The sequence below is a fragment of the Phoenix dactylifera genome, chromosome 11 (genome assembly GCF_009389715.1).
Source record: "Phoenix dactylifera cultivar Barhee BC4 chromosome 11, palm_55x_up_171113_PBpolish2nd_filt_p, whole genome shotgun sequence".
Taxonomy (NCBI): Eukaryota; Viridiplantae; Streptophyta; class Magnoliopsida; order Arecales; family Arecaceae; genus Phoenix; species Phoenix dactylifera.
The window spans coordinates 9,224,288-9,247,107 of NC_052402.1; the positions used below are offsets into that span (position 1 = coordinate 9,224,288).

The window sequence follows — 22,820 nt, forward strand, 5'->3', positions numbered from 1 at the left end:
ACACTCATGAATTACATGTTCATTCTTACATGAAACAGTATATAATATGTAATTAATATTTTATCATTTTCCTTTAGGCAATGTTTCATGAGAAGTTCTAAATGTAACATTCAAAGGCTATTCTTAGAAAACCTTCAAAAAAATAGATACAATATTACTGCTTTTAGTTGAGTAAAGTATTCTAGAGAGACCAAATAATTTTATCCAGATTATTGATGAGATTTTGTATAGGTCAAGGCTATATACATCTAACTCTCTTCAGGCCGTCCAATGGTAGGAACCTAGTACACTAGGATGCTTTTTTTTTATTGAAAGAATTTTGTTCTTCTTGAGTTTTGAAGAAAGAGAGTACTTAATCCATTTAGTCATGCCTATCCAACTAAAAAAAAACTTTTAAAACCATGTTATCTATTAAAATTTTCCAACCAAATAAAATTTTGGTTTTTTTTTTTTGCTGAAAAAGAAAGGAGAAGGGGGGAGGAAGGGACAAGCTCACCCCCGCGTAGCAGCCCCCACCTGCCAGGAGAATGTTCGATGCGGGCAGAAATGATATTTTAGACATTCTTCGAAAACAAAAGGAACAAAATACAGTATAGGAATATATCGGAACAAAAATACTTATTCAAGTATTTTATTGCATCTTCTCTCATTTTTTAGCCAAAAATGGAATCTCTTTCTCTCTCTCTATCTCTTCTTTATAGGAAGCCTGAGGCTATGTTCTTTGTCTATGTAAAACAGTGTTTCCAATATGATCCTACAAAAATATTGTCCCTAGGGGAAGGCTAAAGTGGAGACAGCTGCAGCCTACCCATTCCTGGGTGACAGCAGACTGCTCCTTCTGTATTTGGCAAACATTGCTGTGTGTTCAGTGGCGTGGTTTCAGCATCTTCCAGTGTGCTCAGCAGTGTGATGCAATGTTGGAATGAGTCATAATAGCAGAGAGCAGCAGCAGCAGCAGCAGGGGAAGGTGAGCAAAAAGGAGGGTCTTTGTTTTGTTGCAATTTAAAGAGAGAGGGGAGTTTCCACCACCACCACCACCACCACCACCACCCAAATTCCTCCCTCCCACCACCACCTGGCTTCAGAGAAGATAGCAGGTTTTGGAAGACCAACAGCACTCTGCACCCACTGCCACTGTGAACTCATACATGCCCCTAGTCCACTTTTAGCTCTCTCTCTCTCGCCCCCCTTCCTTCCTCTCTTCCTTTCCCAATTAGTATCTTTTTTTCCCACTGGTTACTGGAAAGAAATGTTCCTCCTTTTCTTCTACATGATATAAAGGAGTTTTGAAAATAAATACAGGCTTTGTTTTCTTTTGTTTCCACAATATAATAATAGTTGGATCAGTCTAGCCAGGGATCAAGATATATAATCGTAATTACTTTTCCATCCTTCTGCTTCTTTTTTTTTTTTGTGTGTAATAGCAACACACGCTAGAATAAATTGAACTCTTTTGTTCTCTTTTTTTTTTTCTTTTATATGTGTAATAGTGGCATTCGCTCGATGGACCTAGTCTAACTAAAAATTTCTTCCATTTTAGATATATTAATGATTATTATTTCTGTTTATTTTGCTATAGAAACATTTTTGCATGCATAGCAACATAATTTGCGTGACCTCATTACCAGTACATTAACCGCTAAAACACACACAAAATGAGTGTCTCCATTTGAGATTTGGAGCAAAAAGATCCAATAAACTTTAAGGAAAATTTGTATAAAAAATCTACTTAATTATTGATTTTGCAAGGTATCAGTTTCCTTTTTTTTATAGCTGAACAACATGTAATTGGAAATTTTCAAACAATTTTACCCTGGATCTAAGGAAGATAGGCTATACACAAATTTGAAATACTCGATAATTTATTAAATTGCATATCCAATATATATTTGTTGAAGCTACTGCCTGTCTTATGCTTAGTCACCAGGGCATTCATTGGAGAGCCCTGAATGTCTGTCATTTAGGCAAAAAAAGACTGCATTTTCTTGAAAATTTAATAACTAAGTGGAACTTTTTGTGCAGAGCCCACCAAATTTAACGCAGATCATATTTTCCAAGAAAAAGTATTTCTCAAATGTAAAAGATGAAATTTATGTAAAGTTCCCTGGATATGAATAAAAACTGAAGCACAAACACAGATACGTGCATCTTTGGACCTCTGTAGCGAACCTCTTGGCAAATGGATCGTACTGTACTACGTCTGCAAAGAGAGGAACACGAGAGAGACAGAGAGAGGCCTCATGGATGCCTGCCCTTGTACCATTTGCATGAGATAAGAACGATTCATTTCTGGGTAAGATTCCACTTCTTTTCTTCTTTTTTTTTGGTTTTAATCTCTACACAGGAGCTGTCAGAATATAAAAGTTGTAAAACAACAGGAAATTACAAGGTCAATCTAGATTTGGACCTTCAAGCACGCCCAGCTTTTGTTCATGTTACCTACACATCTTCACGAGCTACAACATCCAATTCTCGATGTTTTCAATAACTTCCTTCTATTTTTATGCCGAGTGCAGCGAGATTGCTTCAAGAGCCCATATGTTTTAAGTCACAAAACACCAGCAGCACAAATTCACAGACAGGTCAAGATTTCACAATCACATCATATGCCACGGATTCCAAGCAGGAGAGTGAGAGTGGAAGAAATTATCCAGCATGATTCCTCAGAAGAATTGGGAAGACGGCCTCCAACTCACTAGTAATATCTTGACAACTCCGACTGTGAAAATCTCTCTGATGTTCTTATGAAGAATTCTGGTAAGTTATCAACAAAAAAAAAAAAAATCTGATAAGTGACCTTTCAAACAAGAATAATGACATAACCAAGAGAATCAGACCAACAATCTGAACCGATAGAGATGTTTGATTGGCCCTCTCTTGCTTTCTCCTCTGGAAAAAGTAGAAGCATGAGGACTAGGAAGCAAGTTGCCACTAGTTTGAAAAGCAACAGCAGAAATCATAAGAAAAGATTGACAGGTTCTCCAACTCCAGGGTATTGACATCCTCAAATTCCAATAAAATAGAGAAGTTTCTAGTAGTTCTTTGTGTAATTATGTCTTTTAACTCTTGGGGAAATGGATAATCTATGAAATAAAAAATCCATTCGCTATCTTTGCATTTTGACTTATGGTACAGATATAGACCTTGAGGCCTAATGAATAGGTAACAGACGGATTAGCTTTCTTTTCAAGTAAACACTGGTCCAGTCATTAAACACCAATATACATGTTCCTTCGAAATGTGCAATCAATTAACAGTAAGATTCTATAGCAATTAAGTATAATGCAACAATAAGTTAAAACCATCCGGACCATGCAATTCTTAAGTTTGATGAGAGGTCAGAATTTTCATATAATTTTGCACCTCAATCCATCCCACAAATTTCTAATATATGACCACCAAGGCATGGAATATCTCCAAACCTGCATAAAACTATACCCAGAGAAAGAACACACGTAATTATGAGGTCCTGTTAACCTTTATCACCAACATGAGAAAGAATACAAAAGCTCCTGAATCTGAAAACCTAAAATCCAGTGATTTCCTCCATGATGGAAACAAAACCTTTTCAGTATGTGATTATATCATCAATCTAGGCAGGGTTCATAAATTCTAAATTGTTGCACCCTTATAGAAATAGTTAAGATTAAATCAATGTGAACCAAAACTATATTTATAAACTTTCAGAGAATTTACACTTCTAACAGGCTGCAAATTTCGGTCAGAGCTTTTTAGTTGTGTCACCTTCTTAGGAGTGGAATATTTAATTAATACTAGAAAAAGTTGAGCATTTTTGAAGTAGTAATAGACACATGGAAAACATGAAGAGATGCATCTGATGTGTAGCTTTATCTTCGACCTATCTGAAATCACAAATTTTCTTTCAGACTTGGTAACTTCAACTATTAAAATAGAATTTAAAGTTTAAACTATATCATTTGATCAACCTGTTATTTTACAACAAAGGTGAGAAAAATACAGAGACCTAAATTTGATATTAAGCTGGATGGAATATGAAGGCAGCAAGATGAAGAAGCAAAATACCTGGATTGCTTTCATGACCTCCTTCTGGCGCCTTGGTTACCAGAACCTCCCACAGCAGCTCTAGTCCTTTTGGTAGAAGGAGAGAACAAGGTCTGTACGTACAGAGAAAAGCTGGGTATCCACAAAAAGCTGCCACAATTCAAAGGAAAAGACACAGGAAAGTTAAGCATGTCGAATAGTTAAACCACTGTATTTAACAGTTCTAGCAGCAAAGAAAATCCTTCCCTTCATATTTTAACACAATCACAAATACACTATTGCAGTACTACTCCATAAGGAATGTAGGCTATCATGTTTTAACCTTTCAAGATCTGACATGTAATTGTTAAGTTATAATATTTGAAATCAGAAGAGAAACTATGATTAAGGCTCCAGCCTTTCTTAGCACCCTCCCCCCCCCCCCCCCCCCAACCAAAAAAAAAGAAAAAAGAATTAGGTTGTCATATACCATTTACAGCCCTAGATTCTAGAAGCAAAAATCAAGAAGATTGTTGCAACACCACTGGATGTACCAATCACTAAAAAGATTTCTAAAATTTCTACTATTGAGTGAAATCTTTATGTAACTTCCAGTTCAAAATTTTATGTTTCGAATATACAAAGAAGATAGTTATGCAGATTTGAGACAAAATTGATGGCTCCATAGATGGATTATACCCTGACCAGAATTGCTAATGAATTACAGTCCTGGAAAAAACCATAATTATTTAATTTTCAGAAAAAATCCAATTCAATAAAGAAAAAGGTTTGAGTGTCCAATAAGCATACCTTCATAAAGGATCTGTCGCGATTTGGAAATGATTCAATAAAACTCTCTTTTAAAAGTAATGAAACCTAAATAATTGGCAAAACAAACATTAGTAGTTCAGGCTCAGACCAACAGAGCAAGATTATCAGTTCCAGCAGTAGAAACTAATGAAAGTCAATTATAAACTGAATCAATACATACATGTAAAAAGAATTTTAATGACACCTTTTTTAAAAAAATAATTAGGGAAACATTTGACAGCAAATTTGCTCACTTGAATTAAGATAATATATGTTTAATCATTATCCAAACAGATGCAAAACTGATATTGTGTTTGAATTAACATGGGCAGGATCTCCCACATTTCTGGGAACTGCCCAAGCACTGAAAGAGAAACAAACATGCTCATGCTATGTTCACTTAGCTCACTGTTGAAGAATCATGAAATGCAGTCCACTTTAGACTACAGAGTAATGTGGATGTTATTCATATAGATATTTAATATAGACATTCAAAAGAACTTCAGAATACAGGTATTCTGTCAACATGAAAGAAAAACTGCTAATTAAAAACTTAGTTTCAAAGGTGATGGGCCTAGCCTGTTGCCCAAGTGATCACCGGAGCCCCTACTTGGCCAGATTATCACCAGGAAACTTAGTATGGAATTGGTCAGTTTTCTATTCAACTACTTCATTAACACACACATGTGCACAAACACGCCACGCCATACACGGATACATGATAAACATATTGTACAAAATTACAAATACACATTAACAATATCAATCACTTCAAAAATATAATCCAATCCATAAATTCCATACTCAACTCATGAATACATGATAAAAGTAATAATATATGCCATTGTTGTCTTATTAGCTGAACTGATGGATATTATTGAGCTTACTTGGTTATCCAACTTGTTAGAGGGAAGAGCTTGGATTTTGGGTTTCGAATCATAGACATTTCTTGATCACTTGTTTTATATTTTGATTTAAGTTATTTTTATTCATTCACAATACAATCTGATTTTTCTTTGGGCTCCAATACCTCACTCTATCCAATTGTCATAAAGTTATAAGAAAACATATTCTATACATATAAATGCGCATCCACAAATCTAGACATGATTATGTATGTGCATCGTTTCCCATGATGGCCAGTGTTGGTCCATGCCAGTCAGCACCATAAGAAGCCGCGCTAGGTTCAGCACCTAGCGCTGAGTCAGAGCAGGAATTACTGAGTCCTTATTTTAATTAGTTTAATTACAAATACCTACTATTTCCATTATTTATGTTTTGGCCCACATTGACATGTGTCAGCATGGAAATATGCATTTTATGTATGTATTTACATATGTATTTATGTATGTATATCTGGGTGTAGGGATGCAATTATACTAATTTCTAATTTAGTAGATCTAATATGAATGTATATATAATATAGTATTTTGTATGATTTTATGGAAGACTAGGCAGTGGTCTCCCGGTGTCCTCATGGCCATCTATTGCATCTAGTCAGTTCCTAGTCATTGTCCTCTATAGGTACAAGTTTTAAGCTCTCTTAAAAAATACACATCACCTCAATAGCCTCAAATTTATATTGCATCTTGTATAAAAACAATATCAATATCACAGTTTGTAAATTTTAGTTCTAATCAAGAAAATCACCAAGTAACCAAAAGAACATTCGTGCAGTCTTGCAAGTAAACGTTCTATTGAACATAATAATGTAAAATTAAACTAAAGGAATTAAAATGATATATATGCTTCTCTCAAGAGGAGAGGGTATGTACTCCCTCACTCCAAAATCAATAATGGACACCTAAATCAAAGACCCCCACCATTAATCATATGATCTATACCACTAAAAATGCCTAGAAATCAAAAATCTTATATTTCGGCGGTCTCTAACGTATGCATCATATGGACATAAAAATAAATTATTTTCATTGTGCTAGTGGGCTAAAATACATGATAAAGCATTTAAACTGAAAATCCACCTTATTGATCATGATTTAAACATGCTAAAGCATGCATAGATTCAAAATCAATAGATTTTAATGCTTAGATCATAGCAAGACATGGTCTCATATCATTTTTACACCCACTTGATCCATAGGTTAAAGACCACCAAAACACATGTTTTTTGGCTTCTAGGCATAGTATAGATCATAATCAATGATATGGATCTTCGATTTAGATGCCCTATTATTGATTTTCGGAGTTGAAAGGAATATCTCAAGACGAGCACAGTCCATCCCTCTCTCTCTTTACATACATACACACACACACACACACACGCACACACATATGTATATACACATATACATATATGTGTGTGTGTGTTTTTATGTATATATGTGTGTATGTATATACATATATAAATATATGTGTGTATGTATATACATATATAAATATATGTGTGTATGTATATACATATATAAATATATGTGTATAAATATGTACATCATTATCCTACAACAAAAAGTAAAAAAACCAAGTAATCAAGTTTAGAAAGAAACCTTGTCATTATTTGATTGCACATTTGTGATTGTATGAGATCTTAGGTTGGAGCATAGAGAATCTAGATAGGATCTAAGAACTGCTAAGAAACCTTTAGCAGCTTCAACCTGTAGATGCAGGAAAAGTAGAAACAGTATAGAGCATCAAAGAGATGTCAACATAGTTTCAAACAATTAAAACCACTCCTATTTCCTTGATTAAGAAAATTAAGCTTGACTGAATATTAGTCCTCAAAGAAGATGGTGTCGTATACTACTGTTGATTTAGGCTACAGATTGCAAAGGATGTCAAACATGCTTAACAATTATGAGCATTTTCTTATTGTGCTGGTAGAGTCTCCAGTGGTTGTATGGGAGACAGGTCAATTCTGTCCTCACAAGAGTTTGGGAGGTAGCAGTATGTACGGGAGAGTTACATTTCGTAGCCCACCTACAAGCCTCTTCTACCCCAACCAACAAAGAAAAGAGAGGATCAAGTTAATGTTTCTTTTTTTCCCTCAAATGATGTAACACACGAGAATGGCAGCATACAGCAATGACATCTGACATAACTAAGTCATTGTTTTCTTTTCCCACAAAATGCAAGACAGAGCAATGACAGTGTATGCACATTGACTTCTAGCATAATGTCTGATTGCTAATGAGAATGTTCAAAGGAATGTTGCTTTTATCATAACAATGACTTTGGTTTTGGCACAAAGATGAAGTGCAAATTCATGTCATTTGCTGGCTAAGATAAGATACAAGTTATAAAACAGGCATGGCAGTGCAAATCCTCTTATACCAACAGCCAGGAAAGGCACTTTAAGCTTAAAAAAAAAATTTAAAACTTCACAAAACTAATGGTCAATACTTCAGCTCCTCATTGAGGCTGAATTATGAGCACTACTAATTGCACTGAAAGCATTTAGGTGCTCTCACATGTTAACTGAATTGTCAACACATTTCTAATGCAAGTGGCCAGAGAAGCTGTGCTTCTCATTGCATTCCATCATATGAAGCATCTTAAGAATGCATGACAAGGCACTGCCTTGCACCTTGACAAATTTTTTTACTGTACATGATTTTACACTTATTCAGTTCAATTTACCTGAATAATAAAAGATATATGGATGAATATAAGAAATAATAAATTTAAAAATGATAAAAAGATTATAACTTGTTTAAATCCTCAAGAACTTACCTGGACATCTGTGCACTCATAAACTGGTCTTTTTCTTGCTAGAAAGCTTTCACCCACAAGCTTTGCATGATACGGACCAAGAGATGATAGCAACTCTCTTTGTCGGGGTAATTGTGGCATCGAGGGTGACCTCACCTGCTTGTGCAATGGAACGACTGATCAGAGTTCTTTTAAATAGAATCCAAACTTCAATACATTATAAAGAAACATTTCTACTGAAGTTGCTACAAATAATTCACGGCAATCAGAAGGAGAAAGAACTCCAGCACATATGGAAGGTTAGGAAAACAGGTCTATAGATCACAGTGCCATAGCAACAACCAACGATCTGCAACCCAACTACATGAGTTTGGCTTTCCCATAATACATTCTCAGGAAGGAAGGTTAAATTTTCATGACCCTTTAAACTTCCTGGCTAACAGTTTTTCTGGATGGTGGTATCTTAACCTCTCCCCTTTATTGACCCTCGGTACATATTTGAGTAGCTTCCATACTAGTGTAAAGAGTCATTCCCAAACAACAACTTTAGGAAACAGAGCTGACTGTTTTGGTCTCCCATACCATCACAGCATCACATTTTAGACGCAAAATAAGAGGACCAAAATTGCTACCTATACATAAACCATTATGCACAAAGTTAAGCAACCTCCAACCCCCCCCCCCCCCCCCCCCACCCACTTAAAAAATATAAAAAAAAAGAGTTGAACAAACAACTTGTATCGATATATAATGTTATCGTTATCAAAGTCTGGAGATATAATCAAGAGGTCTTGCCCCACCTTCTTGGTTCAGCCTTGTGGAACCCGCACTAGTATTCCAATCAGGGATTGAACTACATGACCATAACAATGAAACTAGTTATTGCTTAAACTATCCAATTTAGTATTTCGAAGGGATTAATTGAATAAAGAGTGTCAATGACTATAAAACATTCTTAGCATGTTTCAGAGTGGGTCATTTGAAGCATAAGCCCAAATTTCAATTAATATCAAACTCAAACTGCTGAGGACTACCCCATCCCTCTGTCCCCATGTCATATGTCTATAATTCAATAATTTTATAAATACTCCTTTCTTTAACAATTACACCTCTCTCATTTTATTTCTTTTTCTCTAAGAAACAAGACAAGCACACCAGCCAAGAATGTGTTTGTACATATAAACTTACATAAATATTAGGAAAAAAATGATGGTGATCATAGTTTTTTTTTTTTTAATACAATGGCGATTCACACTGATCTTGCATGAGTACGGCCAATAAAGTCAGAAAAAAATTGATGAAGAGGAAAAGGAACAGTCTCGTGATTCTCCCAAAGGACTCCATCCGAATGTTGGGCAGTAAAGGAGGCGACCCAGTCAGTAGCCCTGTTTGCCTCCTGGTAAACATGAGTGGCCCGAAAGGAGCCATATCCTCTCGAAAGCCTGTGTATGTCCCGTAGCAGTGGTTGTCCCTATATTGGCATTGAATCCATTCAATCACCATGGCAGAATCCCCTTCAAGATATATACAATCTACATCGAGGTATACTGATCGTAGCTTTTCAAGGTCCTCATGTGCATTGCACATGAAAAACACCACCATATTTGTTCTAACTTCTAAGACCTATCCTAAGAGCATTGTTATGGGTGTAAACCTGGGTTTTAGTGTGTTTAACAAGGAGTTTGGGTGTTTTGGGGGCCAAAAATGCCAATTTGCTCTTCGTAGTTCACTGGACACCAGGTTTTCATCTTTCTTGTGTAGCTTTGGTGGCAAGGTAGCATTTCCTAGCTCTAGTGTTACACTCAAACTACTGAGTGACTCTTTATTTGTCCTCCACTCTTTCACATCTCGATGTCTCTTCCATGTTGCTCCTCTTTCTATGTTCCCACGTGTATAACATGAGTTGAGTTCTGGTACCATGGTGATTATAACAACACATACAAGGGTGCACATATATAGACTCCATATAGCAAGGTTTCAAAACCAGATCTGTATGGCTTCATCTCAGCCATTCCAAATTGGACCCATAATATGTCAAGTCCTAGGACAAGTCTAAGATCTTGATGCTTAAAAACTTGGGTTGTCTCAATTCCAGCAAGCACGAGTTGGGCAAATTACCAGCATTAACCAATATCCACCAATACTAGCCGGGTTACATCAAAATAGAGATGTGCAAGCCTCTTCTTTTTCTTTTTTCGCTTCACAGGTGAGGGGAGGAAAAAGAGAAGTGAGAAAGACCAAGAAGAAAGGGAGCTTATATCTGGCTTTTATTCCTTAGGTCTAGTCTCCACCAACCCTTAATCCAGATTAAAAACCTAGTAATCTCCTATCCCACCTCATTTTTCTTTTTATCAATTTTGGCAGAAAATTAAAAAGAAAAGTGAACCCATGAGCTTTTTTGTCATGAATATTTCATATGTTGTAGGTTGGACATCAAACTACAGGTTTTCTTGGTTGTGCATTTTCTTTTTTATATAACAATATTATTTTCATAATAAAATAATTATTAAATAAAAATTGAGAAATGCCTAAACAAATCTTAAAAAGTCTCTAAACAACCATGCAAAAAACAAACAAGGGAAGAAAAAGAAGCTAGCATCCAAGTCAATTACCATAATGCAAGGCCACCCAAAGTGCCAATACAATTTTATATGCTATACCAATCCAACCTCTGATTGATACTGGGTCCAAGACTGGGATTTAAAGTGTTGCTATATGCACAATGTATAAGCTCATACATCTTACACACGATGACAAAAGCATCATGACCACATACTATGATGTAATTATGTCAATAATATTGTGTCACTACAAAAAGTAACTTAGAGCTATGGATCACCTCCTTTGATTATAATTTTGTAACAATAAGTACCCTTTGTGACAAGATAGGCAAAGAGGAAAATACATGTGAAAAATAAAGATCACAAAAATGAAATTATCACCTACTAAAAAGGAATTAAACTAGCAACTTCGCACATACTAGATACTTGATATGGAGAAGATTATGAGATTATATGCCTAACGAATCAAACCATAGCCATAACCATCTAGCCTTTTCCTAATTATTTGAGTTCAGCTTTATGGATCCTCATTCGCCAAGTATTGCAAATAACATCACATTTTATGTTCCATCCTGATAATATAATCACCATGTAGTCCAAATGGTTTTCATTCTCAACTATTAGAAAGCTTATTAGAGCTTATATGCAACAAATCAATCCATGCCTTTTATCAAGCCGCCAGTATAACAATTCTTGACTACTTGTTTTGCATTTTCAGTAACTGTATGTGGAGACAACCGTCCTTTACATCTAATGAGTCAGGAAAACTCAACACCAGATATATTCCACGGTCCAATCAACTCCTATCTAATTCCATGACACAGATGTATTGATCCCGAACAAAACCACAAGAAATATATTAAGGGATGAGGATAATTCAGTCTTGTTGCTTGGCTGCCTCACATGCCTGAAGATGTCCAGCAATAGCCAGTGATTTCATGTTTTGCTTACCATGTATAATTGTTAATTCTTTGCGTTTGGAATTCTAACAGCCCATTGCATTCACAACTTAGCCTTGAGTTAGAGGATTGTAAAGGCTAACGAACAATGATTATGCTGTCATTTGATCAATATCTAACCTGTTCTGATAGCAAAGGCTGATAAATGCTCTTGACAGCTATACATGATAATTAACCTATTCTGATAAGTGATAACAAACTGCTGTAGGACAGCATAGGGAAAAGGATAGGGTTTTCTGGGGCTTTAAGATGTATCTGAATTCAGACTGATCTAAAGACTTGCTAGAATTTCACGTTGAGAGTTGAGACTTAATTTTCTAATATAAGTGAACCAGCAAAACTCTTAAAGAGAAAAGATCACAGTTCCCCAACTATGAACCTAGCATTCAGGAATCTAAGGTTACAAATAAGGTTCGCCGTACCGGTACCGAACCCCGTACCGATGCCGTACTAGTATAGGCGTACCGAGTGTCGGTACGGTACGATATGCGGTACGCTAGGTGTACCGATACTGGCGTACCAATATCGGTACCCATCGGTACTGGTACGGTACGCCCGGTACCAACCGGTACAGCATACCACTTACAATTGACTTGAGGGAATCAACACGAGATAATAACTAAATTTTATATTGCTAGAATTTCTTGCAAAATTCTGAAGTTAAACAGTTCAACTATAGCTGAATATGAAAATTAAATAGATGATGAGATATATGCATATATCCACAAGGGAGATGTGAAGGATTTTAATTGAGGGAAAAGAACTATGTTGTGGACCATAACAAAAAAGGCCATGGAAAGAGGAATAAGAAGAGTGAAAGGATATTTTAAAAATGAAATTTTGCAAATGCACTGCACATAAGAATCAGTCTTCGAGTTTGTTAGTCCCATATTCTTCTGATCACAAGAATCACATGTTGACATCACTGAGAAGCATAAATAACTTATAGATTTCCTTTAAAATAGCTCCACATTTTCTGCATCAATTATACAGGTTTCAAAGAGTCCAATGTTTAAACTTACCAGAAATTGCAAAATCTGGATTCCCATTGAACCCCACATAGAAAGACACCAAAAATATATCATCACGCAACATCAAATGTAAGTCTACCACCCTGGTACAAGATACTTAAGTTTGCGAATTTTGATGAATAACTCAAAACATTTGTAAGCCAATACCAATGTAGGAGTTGCAGATACTAAACCCACTGAATATGGGATTTCAGAACCATATGATGTTCTAAATCATGGCCGCTTTAGCTGCTTACTCATCTGCCTTAGTGTTCTGCATCATGTCCGTGTATAGAGGATGATTGACTATCACAATTCCTAATTCATGTTGCCAAGTTGACATGCAACATCTTATTCAATATGTTATATTTCATTTTAGATTTTAAATATTCTTTTAGATGACTCCTCTTTTAGTCTGCCTTCACTTTTGGGTAACGTCGACGGAACCGAGCCGAACCAGCTGGTTCCGCCCGTTTCGAACCGTACCGGTGGCTCATCGGTACGGTCCCGGCTCAAAAAATAGGACGTGTTTCCGGAGCCAGAGAAAGAGAGCGAGTGAGGGAGGGAGGGAGAGGGAAAGGACGCCAGCGGAGGGCCGACGGAGGGCCGGCAGAGCCCAGCAGAGGCCGCAAGGGGGCCGGCGCCGAGGAAGAAGGGCCGCATAAGCGGCCGACCCCTAGGAGAGGCAGAACGAAAGAGGAAAAGAGAGAGAATGGAGGAGGGAGGGAGGGACACCAGCGGAGGCCCAACGGAGCCCGGCCACCCCAAGAGAGGCAGAACGAGAGAGAAAAAGAGAGAGAGAGAGAGAGAGAGAGAGAGAAAGTGGGGGAGGAAGGGAGGGACGCCGGCGGAGGGCCAATGGAGCCCGCGAGGGGGCTGGCGCAGGGCTCCGCCGGCCCTCCTCCAACGTCCTCTCCCTCCCTCTCCCGCTCTCTCTTTTCCTCTCTTGTTTTGCCTCTCCCCTGTCTGTGTCGGTACAGGACTGGCATGGCATGGCCGAGCCATCCCATCGAAAAACCCGTACGGGTCCAGTACCGGTTCCTCCGACCTTGCTTTTGGGTGTTCACTTCGCACATAAGCATTAGTCAGCCTCCTGCCTACCCATCTGTCACATATATATTTCTTTTAGAACATTGACCATTTCTATAGATAGCAATCTCAACCCAAATATGCAATAACACCAAGATAATTTTCTTAAATTACACCATATCTAATGAAAATAATAATAATAATAATTAGTAAGCATAAGGCTCCTACATTCACATGTATTGAACATTATAGACTTAGGCAAAGGGTGGACTGGCCCATTATGGGCCCTATATATTTCGAAGTAGCAAAGTTTTGCATAATTAATATAACTAACAGGTTCTTTAAGTGTATATATGTATGTGTGCGTGCGTGTGCATGTGTGTAATAACAATTTTGCTTGAATGTTATCAAGTAAAGAGAGCTGGTACTAGGATTTCTTGGTAGTTTCAAATACACAGGTTCATCTCTGTAGATGCTACATGCCAGCAAGCAATTCGATTCTTCAACTGCTTTTAACCCAATAGGAAATCTTATGCAAAATATCAATTATCTCACAGTTTTGATTGAGTTTATTAATATTACAACAACAATGTCCAGAAAATGAACTCTGTGAAACCTAAATATATGTGTATCTATTATTGCAAATGTTAAAATCAAGTTATCAATAGGTCTTACTTAGCATGCTCCTAGCAATAAGATAAGAAGAAAATTGAAATAAGAAATTTAAAATAAGTGATGTTTTGAATATAGCAAATTCCAAAAATTTGTGATAGATGGTGATCTAGTTTCAATACTTACTTAGCAACAATGTCCCAAGAACCTCTATCATTCCTCATATACAAATTTTAGCATGTTAATTACATCAACTTATACACCACACTTGTAGCAATACCAGAGGAAGGAGGTCAAAACAAGAAATTTGAAACGAGCAATCCTGATGCTAAGTTGCTGAGCATATTATCTTTATATATAAAGAGAACTCTTTAACACTGGGCATGTGAGGCCAGACTTCTTAACTGCGAAGTCTCCATTTGCCTTGCCTAATAATTTTAAAAAAAATGCAATAGAGTCCACAGCCTTTTGTTCTCCCATCACCCTCCCCATCGGACCCTTCTTAAAAGGCACATGCATGGCACAGTTAAAAATACTAGTCTGTATATAACTACAAGACACATCTAGTAGTAAAGGCCCTGCTCACCTGGTTCTTGTTAGCATCAATCAGAATGGCATTTGCTAACTTCGGTTGAATGTCAGCAGTCTTATTTTTTATGCCAACCTACACATACAGCAAACACTTCTCAGAGAGATAGCAGCAAGATAAGTTAAATTGATGAAAAGTTAAAAAAATAATAATAATAAATCTAAACTCTGTGTTGGGTTTTGTTGGGGGGGGGGGGGCGCCACTAGACAAGACAGAAGAAAGGTGATTAAGGAGATACAGATGAACATTTTTTTTCAGTAAGGGTCACATGCACTCCATTCAGTTATAGAGTTCACAAAGTAACATGGTAAAGTACGATCCACCAGAAATTTGCTTCTGTCACATATTAGTAAGTTAAAAGTTAACAGTTCAAGGACATCTGCTTATGCACGTCTTCGTAGTAAATGTAAGTGGAGTGTGCTTTCCCAATAAGTATATGCAGGTGTGCCATCCATAATATTGACGAAGAAATTACAAAGTTTAAGATAGATAAAGCACAGATTTAGCAGGATCCTATCTGATGAGAAGCAGAAAGATAAATAAAGCACAGATTTAGCAGGATCCTATATGATGAGAAGCAGATTGGTGCATAACAACTTCTCTTTATAAATGAAATGTACAACCAAGGTTTGCAGGACCGTTTGTACCGGCGTACCGGTGAGCACTGGCACTGGTACGGTTTCGGTTCGGTACCAGCTTGAAACCGGTACCACAAAACAAAACACGTCCACGCGCGTCCGGGACGCGCGCGGACGCTTCAAATGCCACAGAGTGGCATTTAATGCCCCCACGCGGGCTGGCAGCCCGCGTGGGCACGGTGCCCCGCGCTCGGGCGCGATTTTCTGCTGGGAAGCGGGCGCGATTCCTACGCGGGGAAACGCGCGCGGGCGCGCGCTCTGCTCGCGCGTCCGCGCGTTTAATGCCACTCTGTGGCATTTAATGCCCCCACACGGGCTGGCAGCCCGCGTGGGCACGGTGCCCCGCGCGGGAAACCGCGCTCGGGCGCGATTCCTACTCGGGGAAACGCGCGCGGGCGCGCGTTCCGCTCACGCGTCCGCGCGTGTTTCCCAATAAAAAAATGCGTCCGCGCGCGTCCGCGGGGAAAGTGTGGCTTGGACGGTGCCCACGTGGGGAACCGCGCTCGGGCGCGATTCCCTGCGGGGAAAGTGTGGCTTGGACTGGTGCGAACCGGGCCGGTTCGCACCGGTACCGGCTTGTACCGGGCCGGTTCGCACCGGTCCAGGTACAAAACCAATCGATTCCGACCCAGTTTGGGTCGAAACCGTTTTATACCCCTGTACCGGACCGGTGCCAGTCGGCACCGGTCCGATACGGGCTGAACCGACCGGTACAGGTCGGTTCAGCAGACCATGTGTATAACCAAGGGATTGGATCTAGTTTCCAACTTCTCAGCTAAGCTGTCAGAACGGATACTTAACAGATCAAGTGGTTGCCTATGTCAATTAGTTGTCAAGAAGCCCTCATGTAGTATGTGCTTAGATAATTGTTCTAAGTGTCCAAACCAAAGTCGGCGGAACTATCCCGAACTGCCCGGTTCGGGCGTCCCGAGCTGTACCGGCGGCAGACAGGGACGGTTCCGACTAAGCAACCGAGACGCAGTCACCGGAGGGGGACAAGGAGAAGGAAAGAGAAGAAAAGAGAGAACGAGCGGGGGAGGGAGGGAGAGGGAGGGAGGCCGGCTGTCACCGGAGGGGGGCAAGGAGAAGGAAAGAGAAGAAAAGAGAGAACGAGCGGGGGAGGGAGGGAGAGGGAGGGAGGTCGGCTGCAAGTGGTGGAGACCTAGACCAGGCCTCTCTTTTGTTTGAAACAGGGATCCGACAGCTAAAAATTTCGGCCGAACTTCGCTTAAAAATTCTGAATTTTTTTAGCGGCCAGGCCGCCTCCGCCACCAACGCCGACAATAGCTGCCTCTGTCGGCCTCCTTTACTCCCCAGCTCGTTCTCTCTTTTCCTCTGTCCCAAGGTCTCCTGTGTCGGCACAGGCACGACACAACACGATGCAGACCCGTACCGACTCGTGCCACCGAACAAGGCTCCGGTATAGTTTCCGGTACCGGCACAGCAGACCATGGTCCAAACATGATGAATTTAACAAATGTCGTGTTGCTTTTTTTAACTCAAGATCTAATAGCTCAAAATGTTTCAATTGAGTTAATTTAACTTGATGAGCCATCAAATAGTGCACAACTTAGACAAACTCCTACAGTTACTTCTTTTTTTGTGAAAATAGTGTAAGTGCTTTTTCTCATTCATGGACCTAAATCCTAGTATGGCCCATCTAATTGCCTAGCTCAGCTTCAGCAGCTCATCTATCATCAATGATTGTCATCAGTAACCTAATTACCATGTGTGACCAGTCCAACAATCCCATCTCTTAAGCAAAAAACTAGACATTTTAATATCAAAGCTAAAGAATCGAAATATTCATTTATGGAATTATTTCTCTAATCAATTTGATTATTTGAACTGGCTCAGCAAAACATTCTAGTATTCTTAAACATGCGAAGGAGCTCAGGCACTTGGAGGGTGCTCAAGTACTGTCCCATTCCTAGGTATAAACAGTGGCATGGCCACAAAAATTTAGCCTAATATTGCCACTTGCATGGAGCATGACACCCAGAGGCTGACATAGTACATGTCATGCCAAGCATCTGTATGGCTAGGAAACAACAAATAAATTTAAAAATGACCTAATTAATTTTTAACTAAAAAATAGAAAACAAGATTTAATGGATGTTGAGTTGCCCCAGTGCTGGTGCCAATACAGGCCCAAGATGGTTCATGCTTGCTGGCAAAGACCAGCTCAAGCCAGCATTTAAAACCCTGAGCCCGAGGCCCCGGTACGACTAACCAACCCTGAGACAGGGGAGTAAGCCAGCATTTTGCAAATTTACATTCAAGATCAATGTAGAGAATACTATAGCAGGTATAGCAGGTCAATGTATAGCAGGTCCGGTACGTACCTGCCGGACCGGTACGGCAGACCGTGTTTAATACTATAGAAAAATTTGTTAGTCATGATGGAACAATTTTCTACACCGTTCTGTACCAGCCGGTACGTACCGGTCCGGCCACGGAGTCATGATAGAAAAATTTTCTGCAAAAATGAGTGTTGAAGTCGCATAACTCAGAGTTCTCTCTGCTATTGTCAACATAATAGAACACATTTAATTAAATGCAAATATAATTTCAGCAGGGTTAACGGGAAAGAAAATTGAAGGTATGCAAACATAGGTTAAAATAACAAAAAAGAGCATTATGATTTTCCAGGAAGAATATAGTCATGACTTAACAAAGAGCTTGTGCGGTGGTAGATTGCACAAAACATGTGTCAATCAATTCCTGACATCATCAATTTTATAACTTAATCAAGATCCAAGAGTAATTCTGAGATGATCCACAGTCAAAAAAAAATATGGAAGAGTTGAAGTATGCAAGGAAACTCACTATGTATGGAACAGGCGCATCCAAAAAGTCCAGCATGTCATTTGGCAAAATCTGGATTTCATATGTAAAGTTACTCATTGGTGGCACCATATACAATAAATATATAGAGTTGCTTTAAAGAATATCCCATTGCAGACAAAATGTCGGTAATGTATGGAAAAAGAAGTTGCATACCGGCATTAGTAGGCTCTGCCACTGATAGGGACGTATTAGTGGTACAACTGATAAAACTGCAGCAGATAAGATTCCCTGCACATCGTACATATATCAGGACCTAGCAGCTCGTGTCTGATTTGCAATCACACGTGGGATGCATGTTTACTTTCTGATATATCATAACTTCTTGGATTGAAAGTTGTTTCGTATAGTTTATTGTTATTCCATTTTTTATAATTAACACCTTTCTATCAAAAATAAATAAACAAATATTAATAAGATCAAACATATAGCAGCAGATCTCAGTAATGTGCAAGGAAGTAAAATCAGAGAGAACATTTACTGGAGCCTGCCCAGTTTAAGAAAAAGGGGCGTACAAAGCTAGAACACAGACAGACAGCTCTTCATGTAAAAAGTAAAGCAAGTGACAAAATCTCATTGACTTCATATCATTCATCCAATGAGAAAAAGAAACAAAATTCCCCTAATGAAGAGAAAAACACCCTTCGAGTCCTATTTGGATGCAAGAGGAGATAATCAGAAAAATTATTCTACATCTATGTGTTTGTGCTTGTTCCCCGTGTATCTGCATGTGGTTTATCGTAAAATCAGCAAGATACCTGGCTGAGAAACATGAGTTACATCAGATGATCAGAATGTTAGCAAAAAGATGAAGAAAGGAAACAATTAACAAGGTAAGTAAACTGGGCAAAAAATACACGCCCACATGATAGTTTTGCCACTTAGAAGGTTAGGTGTATTTTTGTATGAAATAATATTTAAGAAATAATATATACAACCAACCATGGTATATTTTGGATAGTTGATATGTGATTTCATGGTAATTGCATATATTTCAGTATTGATCATTTCCTTTTTTTTATCTTTAAATTATTTATCTTGGTGTGTATGTTTGGGGATTCTTACTGAGCCAGTTATTTTTTCTGTTTCTTTTCAGAGACAGGGTGATTAGAACTGAGGTTTGGGGTTTGCTAGTGAGAGATGGAGAAGATTCAGAACATTTCTAATACCTTGGATGTTGGCCCTTGTAATCATATTATTTCTCTTTTTGAAAAAAAAAAATATTTTATTTTATTCCTGAAAATGGCAAATAATATGGTTGATGTTTTGATCATTCAATAGGTCTTGCATATTTTAGGGTTATGCCCTGTGGAATGTACGGCCATGTCACATGCCAGCCCAAGTGGCAGGTTTGAGGCATAACAATAACAAAGTCTGCTCATGATTCTAAATCATATTTGGCATCTCCCTTATCATCCATTTGTTAGTTTATCGATAAAGGAGCCTTGATGCTAAGTACAAAGAGCAAATGTATGATCACACATGGTCCCAACTCCCACTGCTTTTAACAGATAAACTAGGTCATTCTTTAACTACCTCCACCATAAATTCCTTCTAGGACTAAAGAATTCTATCAGCCATGGAAATTATCCCTTGAAATGGGAGAAGAGAGTATAATACAAGAAACAGTTCGCATGATCACTTGTACTGAAAACTGAGTTCAGAAGGTAACTACATTTTAGCACTAGATATCAAGGTCGGCAAAACCGGTATCGAGCACCATATCGATTTTCCGGTGGCACGAGTCAGTACAGGTCGTGCCGAGCCTGTACCGACAGAGGAGAAAGCATGGTACCGTGAGAGAGATGAAAAGAGAGAGAGAGAGAGAGAGAGAGAGAATAGGAAGAGAGGGAGGGAAAGGGAGGGAGACCTGGCGGAGGGGTGGCAGACACCGGCGGAGGGGTGGCGAACCCCGGCGAGGCTGCGGCTGGCGTCCGCTACCCTCCACCAATCTCCCGCCCTCTCCCTCTCCCTCCCTCTTCTGCTCGCTCTCTCTTTTCTTCTCCTTCTCCGGCTCCAGCAACGGGTTTCACTTCCGTTGCCGGAACCGTACCGGTGAGCCACCGGTACGGCTCAAAATGGCCAGAACCGCCCGGTTCAGGATGGTTCCCACTCTGCTAGCTATTATGTATCCCCACACATAAAACTAGCAAAATAACAGAAGTTCTTTTCCATATTTGAGATAGGCAAGTACATCTGATTTATTGAAGCCTATCATCGTCACTATAAGAAGTCCTGAAAAAAAGTACCCAAAACCTCACTCATTGATATGAGACTCAACCACAAGAAAAACAACCGGAGCAACCAAATTCCTCATAGACATGTTGAATAAACAAAAAGGATAAAGAAGTTCTAAAAGCTAGCAGATGTAATCACTAATAACAAAGTACAAACTAACTTTCGAGCTTATATCTTTTTAAGGAGTTGAAAACTTCAGTTGTTAGATTTATTTTGTAATCATAAATATAATGGAATATGCATATGATTCTGATTGGAGCATGTGTCAACTTTTTTTTGGTGTTTGTGTATTCCCTTTTCTTTCTTTTTTTTTCTGTGCGCGCGTGCATGTGTGTTGGGGGAAGGGGGGTAATCAAAGATAACATCGTACCAAATTAGAGCAAACAATAACAATTTGTTTCTCCAAAAGTGCTCCAGCAAACATCGTTATTATCTGTCAAGTGCAAAATTATCATGTCAAATACAGGAGCACTAGTATCTCCATATTAAGATGAAAAAAAAAAATCACAAGGACAATGCAAATACAACTCCACTTAATTTTCTATATCATGATGAAAAAACACATGCTGACAGTCCCATTGTACAGAACAACTTTATGCGTATACGCTTTGGTGCCTCAGTGACAAATTGCATGGTTGGTTAACTAAAATGGCATTCTTCACTGTCTACATTGTTCAAAGTGACAGAAAACCAAAAATAGAATGGTTGAGATTTGAGAACTTACATATACAAGAAATAATTAAAACATGGATTTTTGTTAATAACGATACAAATGGTTCATTCTGATCTATGGCTGGAAAGCATCAAACTAATTGAATTTTAGTCAACATATTTTTAAAATGTTTACACCATGAAAAGCAATTTGTGTCATTGATATGCATGTCCCACCTTGCACTTTGCCATATACATTAATAAACATGCATGTGTGTGCACGGGTGTAGGTTGATCTGCATGTTGGCATGGCTTTGGCATAAGCATAGGTGATTGTGCATAGGCAGATGGGTGTGTATACGCATGTTTCAACAATATAATGTAGAAAAAAATCTTCCCTGGAACAGTTTTCTCATATATGTTCTATATGATGGCTGTGATCAGAAAAGTATGCTTGCTCCAATCACCACAAACTGACAAAGTTCACATGAAATGCTAGGAAAAATCAGATATTGTTCTCACTGAAGCTAGAAAAAGTTAAAAGATAATACAGTAACGAAGATAATAGCATACATATATACATGCATGCATAATACATAAGTACGTAAATATGGGGAAGGCTTTTTAGTTCTTGGGGAACAACTGGTTTAGTTGTCCCTATGAACGACGACAGATTTTGCCCCTTCTAAAAATAAAAAAGTAAACGGCTTGTTTTGGTAGTTAAAACAAGTGGAGAGCACTCATTAGCTATTTTAAAATCACATTATATTTAGAGCATGCCTTCTAAAATCTCAAGAGAGCTACTTCTCTTTTAAAATCTCCCACAAGCCTCCTCATCTTCTTTCTTTTCTCCAGATACTCTCCTTCCTCCTTTATCCACCTAACAATTCCTTTCTCCTTCCCTTACCTAAGCGCCATCTCATTGATCCCTACTTTTCTCCATTGCCCATTACTCCCTCTCTACTAAACGTTCCTCTTCCTTCCTTCTCTGCCCACCACAATGCGATATCCTCCTTCCATGGCCCACTACTAACCCACAACATCTTCACATGGCTCAACTCTTACTCCTCCACACTCCTCTTACCACTGCCCATTATATTCATAATAAACAGAGATAATGAGAAAGAAAGTAAGTGGTGTTGGATAGAATTGGTAGACACCGAGAATCTAAGGGTTTATAGAGCTTAAGCCTACAATTTCTGACACAC

At 38.5% G+C, this 22,820-nt stretch overlaps 1 protein-coding gene across 5 annotated transcripts in view; it reads right to left on the minus strand.

Annotated features, from left to right (window-relative positions):
• Positions 1-2,224: 2,224 nt before the first annotated feature.
• LOC103703282 overlaps positions 2,225-22,820 on the minus strand; it is a 37,305-nt gene continuing 16,709 nt past the window's right edge. For all 5 annotated transcript variants that reach the window (XM_039131508.1, XM_039131509.1, XM_039131506.1 and 2 more), the window contains 9 exons: positions 21,332-21,394; positions 18,880-18,954; positions 18,706-18,756; positions 15,236-15,313; positions 8,500-8,634; positions 7,317-7,424; positions 4,813-4,878; positions 4,045-4,173; positions 2,225-2,754 (listed from right to left, as the gene is read on the minus strand). In XM_039131508.1, coding sequence (XP_038987436.1) covers positions 4,105-4,173; positions 4,813-4,878; positions 7,317-7,424; positions 8,500-8,634; positions 15,236-15,313; positions 18,706-18,756; positions 18,880-18,954; positions 21,332-21,394 — 645 coding nt within the window. In that variant the 3' untranslated portion in view covers positions 2,225-2,754; positions 4,045-4,104. The remainder of the gene's footprint in view (positions 2,755-4,044; positions 4,174-4,812; positions 4,879-7,316; positions 7,425-8,499; positions 8,635-15,235; positions 15,314-18,705; positions 18,757-18,879; positions 18,955-21,331; positions 21,395-22,820) is intronic.